Source organism: Lynx rufus, unplaced genomic scaffold, assembly GCF_022079265.1.
Source record: "Lynx rufus isolate CCGP_SWC_20201006 ecotype Redwood Valley unplaced genomic scaffold, mLynRuf1.p SCAF_2, whole genome shotgun sequence".
Taxonomy (NCBI): Eukaryota; Metazoa; Chordata; class Mammalia; order Carnivora; family Felidae; genus Lynx; species Lynx rufus.
In genome coordinates, this window is record NW_025814834.1 from 157170518 (window position 1) to 157181573 (window position 11056).

General features: G+C 33.3%; 1 protein-coding gene across 2 annotated transcripts in view; it reads right to left on the reverse strand.

The window, feature by feature from the left end:
* Positions 1–2182: 2182 nt before the first annotated feature.
* The window catches only part of DNAJB4 (DnaJ heat shock protein family (Hsp40) member B4), a 49768-nt gene continuing 40894 nt past the window's right edge, over positions 2183–11056 (reverse strand). For both annotated transcript variants that reach the window (XM_047085433.1, XM_047085432.1), the window contains 2 exons: positions 5111–5679; positions 2183–3385 (listed from right to left, as the gene is read on the reverse strand). In XM_047085433.1, the coding sequence (XP_046941389.1) occupies positions 3152–3385; positions 5111–5679 (803 nt within the window). In that variant the 3' untranslated portion in view covers positions 2183–3151. The remainder of the gene's footprint in view (positions 3386–5110; positions 5680–11056) is intronic.

The window sequence follows — 11056 nt, forward strand, 5'->3', positions numbered from 1 at the left end:
TCTACAGTACTTCAAGTATCCAAGTATGTGGCTGCACTTAAAAATCACACTTTAAAATCAAAAGTACCTTCACAATTTACATCAATAAGAATCCTTTAAAACTCTACTTTTACATTAATTCGACATTCAACAAATAAAAATTGGGCACCAATTACTTGCTAAGGCATTATCAGTATTCTTTTAAGACAAGAAAGATACTGGTATACTGTTTGTATATAGCAGTGAAAATTAATTTTTTTATTAGAGAAGAATAATTCTGTACTTTTAATTTTTTTTTTTTTTTTTTAAGAGAGTGAGCAAGTGGGGAGGGACAGAAGGAAAGAGAGAGTGAAAGAATCCCAAGAAGGCTTCACACTCAGCATGGAGCCCAATGCAGGGCTCAGTCCCACAACTCTGGGATCATGACCTGAGCCGAGATTTAGTCAGACACTTAACCAACTGAGCTACCCAGGTGCCCAATAATTCTGTACTTTAAAGAAAAAATACTTTTTAATCCAAAGATTATCCATCTACCTAATCCACAAATCCTTTATTTAGGAGAAAAGGCTTAATCAAGAAAATTGCAATAAATGACAGTAGGTTTAATATAGAAATCATATCCACCACTCTGACTGATGCTTTCAGTTCTCTTTACACCTGTGAGAAAGTTGCTATGATGTTTATACTTCCCTAAGAAGTTTAGGGTTTTTTTGCTTTTGTTTTTGTTCTAGAGAGAGAGAGACTGTGTGTGTGCACAAGTGGGGGCAGAGAGAGAGAGAGAAAGAATCTTAAGCAGGCTTCATGCTCAGTGGGGAGCTCACTCGGGGCTCGATCCCATGACCCTGGGATCATGACCTGAGCTGAAATCAAGAGTCGGGCACTTAATCAACTGAATCACCCAGGCACCCCTTCCCTAAGGAGTTTTAGTTGTTCAGGGAACCAAAGTTATAAAGGAATTATTTATTAATTAGTGGAATAGTAAGTGTGATTAGCTAAATTCTCTGGCATTTTCAACATTTTTTTTTAAGATTTTATTTTTAGTAACTTCTACACCCAATGTGGGGCTCAAACACACAACCCGGAGATTAAAAGTCACATACTCTACTGACTGAGCTGGTGAGGTTCCATTTGCAACTAAAGCATGTGATGATTTCCAGCAATTCTATTCTTAGATATATACCCAAGAAAATTGAAAAGTTATATACACAAAAACTTGTATAAAAATGTTCATAGCAGCATTATTAACAGCCAAAAAATGGAAATGACCTAAATGCCCATCAGCTAATAAATGGATAAATAAAATGTGGTATCTCCATAGAACAGAACATTATTTGGCCATAAAAAAGGAATCATCAGAAGTACTGATACATGATGTAACATGGATGTACCTTGAATATGTCATGCTAAGTGAAAGAAGCTACGTGAAAAAAAGCCACATATTCTTTGATCCCATTTATACTAGATGTCCAGAATACACATCTCTAATCCATAGAGACAGAAAGTAGATTTGTGTTTGCCAGACACTAAAGAATAGGAAGTGAGTGCTAATGGATATGGAATTTCTTTTTCAGGTGATGAAAAGTTCTGGACTCAGTGGTTATGTAACCACTTAACTATATACTTTTAAAAAGGTAAGCTTGGGGCGCCTGGGTGGCTCAGTCGGTTGAGCCTCCGACTTCGGCTCAGGTCATGATCTCATGGTTCGTGGTTTCGAGCCCCGCGTCGGGCTCTGTGCTGACAGCTCAGAGCCTGGGGCCTGCTTCCAATTCTGTGTCTCCCTCTCTCTCTGACCCTCCCCCGTTCATGGTCTGTCTGTCTCTGTCTCAAAGATAAATAAACATTAAAAAAAATAAAATAAAAATAAAATAAAATAAAAAGGTAAGCTTATGGCATGTCAATTATATCGCAGTAAGGCTGTAAAAAGCATGTGTTAATTACAACCTATTTATTGGCTTTCTAAAAGACTCTTAGTCTGCTAAAGAGTGATAGGATCCAGTATAGCTTGTACATATATCAATCATCCTGAAAACTACTTTTGAACCAAAAACTTTGTTTCAAGACATCACTCTTACTCTAGTTAAAAGAAAAAGAAAACAATTTTTTAAACATAAATATATTTAAAAAATTAAAACACCTAAGAAATGCAATCTATGTATATGAAAAAGTAAAATATTTATATGCATAACAAGTAGTAGCAACATCATTCATAAGCAGCAGTTAGTGTTTATTTTCCCCATATTTTGGTTTAACACCATAGTGGTACTTTATTCTTTTTAGGGAAATTGCATAAGGTACATATAGCATATTATCAGTAAGTTATAGAAGACTGTATAATTGGAAAATTAATTCCAAGTAACAATATTTCCTCTAAAAACACATTTATTATTAAACAAATTATTTTAAACTAGTGGACAATAAAATGTGCCTATAATTTATTAAGTCCAAGATATATAGTCAACTTGCATAAAATTACATATGGCATTTTAAAAACAGCCTATTTCTAAAATATCAGTAATTCAGGCAATTGGGATTTCCACAGGAGATAAATTGCCATTAATTTCCTTTTTATGATGAAAATGTCTGCCTTAAGAACATTACAACTATGTTATTAAGAAATGCTACAGCATACTTTAAAAATCAAAATGGTGAAACATATGCATTAGTATATTCTTTTACGGGTACCAGCCCTATAGCAGCATTTCAGATGGAGATTTAAATCTAGTCAACCACATTTCCAAATGACTTGGGCTTTAATTTTCTAGAAATACATATCACATGTGTAGTTTAGTTAAGAATTTAAATTTCCATTATAAATGAGAACCTATCATACTGATAATGTAAAGATAAAAGAAATAAAGTACTTTAGGATAGGCTAGTACTTTATTAGAAATATATCCACTAACTCCACAAACAAATTTTACATGAAGCAAAATACTAAAAATTTCTGATTTGGGAGAAATGAAATAAAATACAGTGAATAGGTTTTCTCTTCATCTCTAACTGTAAAAATCCCTTTTGCCTATTTATTTGACCCGTCTCTATTCATGCAATTTAATGAATCCTCAAAATAATTTACACATCTTTATACAGAATTCACATCTACATCAGTAAACTGCCAGTCCTTTTATATTTTCAGTGCCTTATCAAAATATGGGTAACAAAGTTTTTCATTCTATGAGGCAGGAAGATGTTTCCTAAGTATTTCTTTGGATGATGAGGATATAGTATCTGGGAAGGACACCTCAAATTCTATTAGAAGGTCACCACGCTGGTCAGGATTTTTTGGAAATGGCAGCCCATATCCAATAATTCTTCTCCTCATTCCAGGTTTCACAATATCATTTATTGACATAGGTATGGTTCTTCCATCCATTGTTGGCACGTTAATTGAGCAGCCACACAATGCCTAAAATAGACCAAATAAAATGAACAAACTCCAAAACTTAAAAAACTCAACAAAAATATAACCAAGTATGAAGAATGAAACCACTAAGGTAAAACATTAACCTCTAAAAGAATATCAATAATTGTAAGACTTTTTCCCTGTTAACAAATCTCTTTAGGACATGCATGATCAGACATATTATAAAAGAAGGAAAGGAGAAGAGGAAGGAAGGAAAAGGAAAGAGAAGTAAAGGATGTCTTCCACTATGCCCTGAAATGAAATGGAATGTTTGAGGCTGCCATTACAACATTCAAAATGCAGGGATGGAAATGGACAAGAAAAGAGGGAGAAATTTAGGAAAAGAATAGAATAAGAGTAAGTACCTACTTCTCTGGAAGGAAAAATATTAGGATAAGAAATACATTTATTGGTTTAGTCAACAAATGTTTACTGAGTGCGTACTATATGCCACACATTCCTGCTAGATGCTGAGCTAAGGGACCATGAACAGGGACCCCACCTCAGGGAATGCACAAGGAACTCAGAAGCAAACCAGTAATAACAATACAGTATATATAACATTGGCACAGAGGTGCAGAAGTCTTTTGTGAGACAAAGGGCACCCATCATACCCCCTTATCTTCTGACAGTACAGAATGAGCTAAGCTTTGGACCGTTAGCAAGTATTGAAGCAGAGCGAGGAACAACAGTGTTCCATAGACTAGAGCTCAGACAATGACATAGATGTATATAAGATAATAATAGAGCAAATTTAGGGAAATGTATATATATTTATGGGTAGAAACAGAGGGAGACAAAATCCCAAGCAGGCTCCACGCTGTTAGCTTAAACTCACAAACCATTAGATCATGACCTAAGCTGAAATGATGTCAGATGCTTAACAGACTGAGACACCCAGGCACCCCTAAAATGACCTTTCATTTTAAGCTAAAAAGTTTGGACTTTATGGTAGATGCTATGTGGAATTATTTAAGAATTTTAAGCAGGGAAGTGACATGGCCATATATGCAGGATTATAATGCAATTTGAAAAACAGTATCTAAGAACAAATAAGAACTTATAAAGCAGTACCTTTAACAATTATTTTAAATTAGTATCTTTTTGTTATATAAGTATTACTCCAAATTAACAATTTTGGGGAAAACCTTATACATGGACTAAGGTGATAAAATTCCAATGTATATCTCATAAACCATATCTATAAAAACTGAGTAGAGTTAACCCAATATTAGGTTTCATAGTACGTAACCCAGTTAGCACTTAAAGTTGGCATTTAAATTGCTAGTACAGGTAACTAAACTTAGAAAATATAATCCTACCCATGAGAGAGGCATTATAGGCGTGCCTGGGTGGCTGTCGGTTGAGCATCTGACTTTGGCTCAGGGCATGATCTCATGGTTTGTGGGTTTCAGCCCTGCATTGGGCTTTCTGCTGTCAGCACAGAGCCCACTTCAGATCTTCTGTTCCCCTCTCTCTCTGCCCCTCCTCCACTCACACGCACGCGCACGCACACGCGCGCGCGCGCTCTCTCTCTCTCCCCCTCTCTCAAATAAACAAACATTAAAAAAAAAAAAGAGGTATTATAGTACTACCTCTGGGGGTTCTTATGAGAATTTAAATAACATACTAAACATTTAATAAATATTAGCTATTGTTTAGATAAATTCCCTAAGATCAGATGCATAATTCTGTCTGGTTTCAGAATCCCTGGTGCTACTAACTTACCTCTCGTAAAGTAATTTTAGCAGTGTAAATTATATTTGATCCATCCCTTTTGAATTTTGGGTGATCTTTATCTTTAATGATAAAAACAATGTCTGCTGGAATACTAGTTGGCGTTTCATCTCCTTCCCTTGGAAAAGTAATTTTGGTGCCTTCTTTCCACCCTTTCTTAATCTCGATGGTGAGAATTTTGTCCTCAGATCTATAACTCCTTCCATCAGGATTTAACCTTTTTCGAGAAATCTTCATCCGTTTGGTACAACCACTATATATTTCTTCAAGTGATACTCTAAGTTCATGAATAACTGGAGGATCTTGTTTAATGCGGGATGGTCCCACAGAATTCCTGTCTCTCGGATATCCATTCATGCTGAATCCAAAGGCAGTAAAAGGATCTCCATCTACTTCCATTTCATCAGAATCTCTACCACCAGGCATCCGTCTTCCAAAGAAAATTTCAAAGGGATTGGAACCTCCAAAGAATGCTGCAAATGTGGCATGAGGGTCACCGTGAAAGGTGTACCGGAAGGTACCTCCTTGTCCATCAGTACCTCCTGCTCCTCCTTTCAACCCTAAATGAACAAATAAACATGATTAGAAAAAAGCTTGCAACTCTAGAAAGTTAAACTTTCAAAGTTGTATCCCTAATAAGATTTTGGCCACCTTAGGTTATAATTTATTAAGATTGGCCAGAAATGCCATTGTAACTGAATACAGAACAGTTACCTAACTTTTGATCATTCCATCCTAAGTTAAATGTTTAGCTTTCAAATTCTTCCTCCACATCCCCATCTTTAGTGATAATTTATTCCTGAATCTTTGTTCTATACATAAATAAGAAAATAAAGTCAGGAACCTCTTGTTTCATAAACCACTGGTTTGATAACCTGACGTATGCAAGTTTTCAAAAGACGACAATTGAAAGGTTTTTGGTAATAGATGCAAAATGCATAACTTAAATCTTTAAGTATCATTATAGAGCATAATCAATAATATAAAAGACCATATTCATACTAACTAGCTTCATTTTAGATCATCTTTTACTTTAAGAATTAAAATAGAACTCTTTCTGTGGCAGAAAGGGAAAAAATTTTATTAGGACACATTATGAAAAATGTTTCTTTAAACTGTTACCCTATTCTAGCTAACAAAATTGTTTAGGCATATTGTGTGATAGCATTAATTTCAACACTATGTAGAAACAAGACTAACATCAAGAGTCTTGGATTGGTTATTTCTGTCTGTTGTGCACAACTTGCTTCAGACTCTGAGATAGTGACCTTTTGACCCTGTTCTTTAAGACTCAACTAAGTAATATGTAGTTCACAAACAATTATACTTGTGAGGCTGCATTTTCTGCTATATACTAAAGACAGTTTCTGTTAAAGACCCATCAAACATTAGTATAGTGGTCTTTTAAAGGATCAATACTGACAAGGATTTATATCATATAATAGTAGCAAAGTTTCTGAATGAGCCTTACTGGCATTCCTGACCAAGGAAACAAGGAGGAATAGAATCTAAAAATTTTAAACTGTGATAAATTCAAGAGATTAAGAGATTCCAATATCTTCAAACAGTGAGTAATTTGAGGGCAGGAAATACATTCTATTCATTTTTGCATTGCTCACATATACAGGGCTGAAAATGATGGCGCTCATGTTTATTGACTAGAGAATAAACTAATTCTTAAAGTGTGTTTAAACTTTGAAAGGGATCTTGAATGTCAGGATAGAGAAGAGGCAAAAGCTATATGAAGTATAATCACACATACACATACATGAGAGATTTAATAATAAAAAATTATACTGGAATCACTAAGCATGCTTTCAAAGAGATTTAGTTTTGCATGTTTTATTCTATTTGGCTTCTTCCATTAAAAAGTATACATATAGTATGGAAGTATTGAATCACTGTATTGTACACCCAAATCTAATATAACAGTGTATGTTAACTGGAATAAAAATTAAAATTTCAAAACAAACATATATATATATATTCTTTTTCATCCAACAGTCTCAACTGATGTTTAAATTTTTACCTTCATCCATGAATAAAAATCTGGAGAGACTAAGAAAAATTTAATAATCTGAAAAACTCTTAAAATATGTATTGAATGATACATCCAAATAGCAGTTAGGATGTTCCTTTCAGAAAGAGAATGACAAGTATAAGCAGGACAAGGAGTTTTAACATGCAGCTCACACAAAACTTCTTTTTATAATTTTTAGTGGTACAGTTTTAACTCCAAATGTTAAAAAAAAGATAGTGACAGAGTTTTATAAATGACAAGTTATGTATATAGCTCAAGGTCATGACTAATGTGACTGAACCGATGCTTAAATTACTTCAATCATTTCATCTTTTCCCACAAATATAATAGAGTATAATAGTTTAAGAACGAGTTGAGTACATTAGCTTGCCCAATCTAACTCTCTACAAGACAAAATCTAAATATTTTGGACTCATAATAAATTCATGAAAAGAAAGAACAACATTTTAAGTTATTACACCATGGGTTTGGCTTTTCCTTAAAACCTCTTCTCTGCCAAAAATGGTAACTCAGTCAGGATTACAGAGGCTCTGAGAAGATTTACACAGTCTGAAGTGACATTTATCAAAGCTGACAATGGAGCTTTGAGGTTTTCCTTGACACTAAACAGTCAAGTACATACATCGCTCAGATTAAGTACAAGGCTACTACAATGACTGAGAAAATCATACCAATATTCATAACAATATAACATGAATTATTATGTAAGTATCACTTGATTGCCTAGCACCTGAATTATAACAGGCATGTTAACAACTATACAGTCAACTCTTTATTACATACATTTTGAGTGCTCATGGAAAATTTTAATATTCAACTGGATTCCCTCTGTTCTCCAAAATATTTTCTAGACACCATCATCACTTTTCATGATAAGGAATATACTCTGGAATCAACATTTGCCCATGCTGTGTAGCAAGACTGCTATTATTTAAAAACAAACCAACCAATTTGCAATCCAAAAACAAGTATGTGTTTGGTATACTCTCCATAACAATAATTTCCACTAGTTAGTTGAAAGTTTGTCAAAAGAAGCAGCACTGGAGAAGAATTAGGATTTCAAAGAAAAAAATTACAGGACTTTAACAACTCTTACTTTAAGGAGATTTGATATGTAAAAATCTAGATTTATAGCAAGACTTACAAAGTTACTAGAATAATGAGATCCTTTAAGTAGTCTTGACTCAAAAATTCAACTTATTTTTAAAAATACATAGCAAATAAAGAGATTCAGTTGATTACATAAAGAAGGAACAAGTGAGTATAAAGATTAATATACTAAACACAAGTTTGATCATTATAAATACTACCTTTGAGTAGTTAAAGAAAGTTACTCAATAAACTACATACCAAAAAAAGGCATAAAGGAAAAAAAATCTAGGATCTAGGGTTACAGATCTAGGATGCTGTAAGGAGGCATTACTGAAAGTCTTTTTTTTTTTAAAGCACTTTTATACAAACTTCTGTTGAAATCCATTGAACCACAAACCTAAAACCTTCTAGGAGATACAGGTTCAAAATCCAATTTTAAATTTCTGTAGTTGTGGGTGTTTTTTGTTTTTAAAATGATTCAACTATGGAGAACATTTCTCTATTTTTAAAAATAGCTTTATTTATTACATACTATAAAATTAACCCATTGCAAATATATAAATCAGTGATTTTAGTAAAGTTGTAGAGTTGTGCAGCCATCATCACAATCCAGGTATAGATCATTTCCATCAACCTAACCAGTTCTCTACTTTCTATTTGTAGCTGATCCCTGCTCCCACTTCTAGCACTAGGCAACCCACTGATACACTTGCTTTCTCTATAAATGTGCCTCTTCCATGCATTTCAATAAATGGAATCATAGCATATGTAGCCTCTGACATCTGACTTCTTTTATCTAGCATAGTTTTTGAGGTTCATCCATGTTATAGCATGTTTCATTAAATCAATCTTTTTAATGCTAAGTAGTATACCAGTGTGTCTGTGTGTATGTACACACATACATATATATCACATTTTGTTTATCCATCCAGTTAATGATAGTACTTTTAAATTGTTCCCAGTTTGGGGCCATTACAACTAATGCTGCAATGAACATTCATGTACATATCTTTTTTGTGGACCTATGTTTTCATTTCTCTTTTACAGATTCCTACGAGCAGAACTGCTGGGTCATATGGTAAATTTAAAACATCTTTAGTTTTGTCCAAAAATTTTAAACACAGCATTTAAAACTGTGGATATTAGAGATTTTCAAAACATGAATAAACTGGATCACTGGTTCTCTTAGTCTCTAAATATATAAATTTAGCATGTTCAACTCATATACTTCTCAGTTCATGGTTCCTGTTCCCACTGTCCTAGGCCTTGACAGCGAGTGTAATAACTGGGGGAAACAAGTATATCATATAAATTACTAACAGTTCCAGAGTCCTAACATTCAGTGTTTTGTTACTACTGGAGAAACACATAGAGCTATGGAACCAGGCCTGCAGATACAAACTGACCAATGAAAGGCAAAGAGAAAAAATGTTTTCCCACATTTAAACAGTATACCTACAAGCGATTTTTTCAAAGAATAAATGAGCTATTCTGAATAAAGAGCAAATAAATATAATGCTTTTCTGTAAAGGAAGAATACTTTTGAAAAAATAATCAAATAACTTTCGTTTAACTGTATTTTCAAATAACTCCTAACTAGAGAATGGTATTTCTGAATATATTTCAATGCTTTAAAAAATTTATTCTCCCCTCTCTATTACCTTTATTGTTTATGGCAATTATCTGAATCAAGAACAAAAAAAGATTCAGGGTACAGAGATGATACTGCTTTTGTTCTTTAAAAATTCACTCACTGTGATGATGAGCAGTAAAAATCAAACTAGAGAAAAACTACTGAAGAGAAACACTATTAAGAGGTAATATTAAGCCAAGAAAAATGTCTCATTGGATGACTTGAAAATTCTGGAGATAAATATCCTTAGTATACACTGAATTCTATGGCTTCGTCATAAACAAACTTGAGCCATCAGGGAGATGTGGGTTAAGCAGTGGATATCTGCTTTTTCTTGGGAATGTATAGTGTTGCTTCATGTTTGTGAATTCCTTTACAAAATCACAAATAATTACTTCAGAAAGAGTATATTATAAGTATCTCACAATCCTGCTTAGCTTTTGAGATGAACCAAATCGTATTTTGATTAGTATGGCCATAAGGAATAAGCAGAAATGAACTGGCCATTATTTGCCTTATTCAATATTAATCTTGTAAGAGCCTGACACTGCAGGTCCTCATCACCAACAATAGAAACTGCAATTTAAGGCAACTCAGATCAAAAAGAAAAACAAAACAAAACAAAAAGAAAAAAGTTTCTACACAATCACGCTGCTTATATAAATTTTTTTTTTTTTAATGAGTTAGTGCTTCACTGTATTTTAGGGTATATTTCTAATTAGGAAAATTTTACGTTAAATGCAATAAAGGAGACAAAGAAATAACAAAAAAGTTTTCATAACTACAATGATTTAAAAGAGAACATTTTGAGAGGAAAAAAAATAATGAAATAACTTGGTCCTGATTTGAAATGTTAAAAATCCCAGAACCTATAGGAATTAAAGTGTTTTTGTTGTTGCTGTTAATTAGCAATTTAAAATAGTCTTCATAGCTACATTTATATGGAGATGATGGATAAATTTAATTTAAAATCCAGAATGATAAAAGGATAATCTTAAATAACCCCTGTTTACTGTATTCAACTAGTTTCTGATCTCACAGTGCAAGAAACAAAAGTATGGCAGGGAGAGGAAAGGGAAGTTGTCACACTTTCCTCAATACCTAGATAGTAAAATTTCAAAAGAAATAATGTTACCTAAAAGTAAATCAATAATTGTTCTAACTAGGTGGC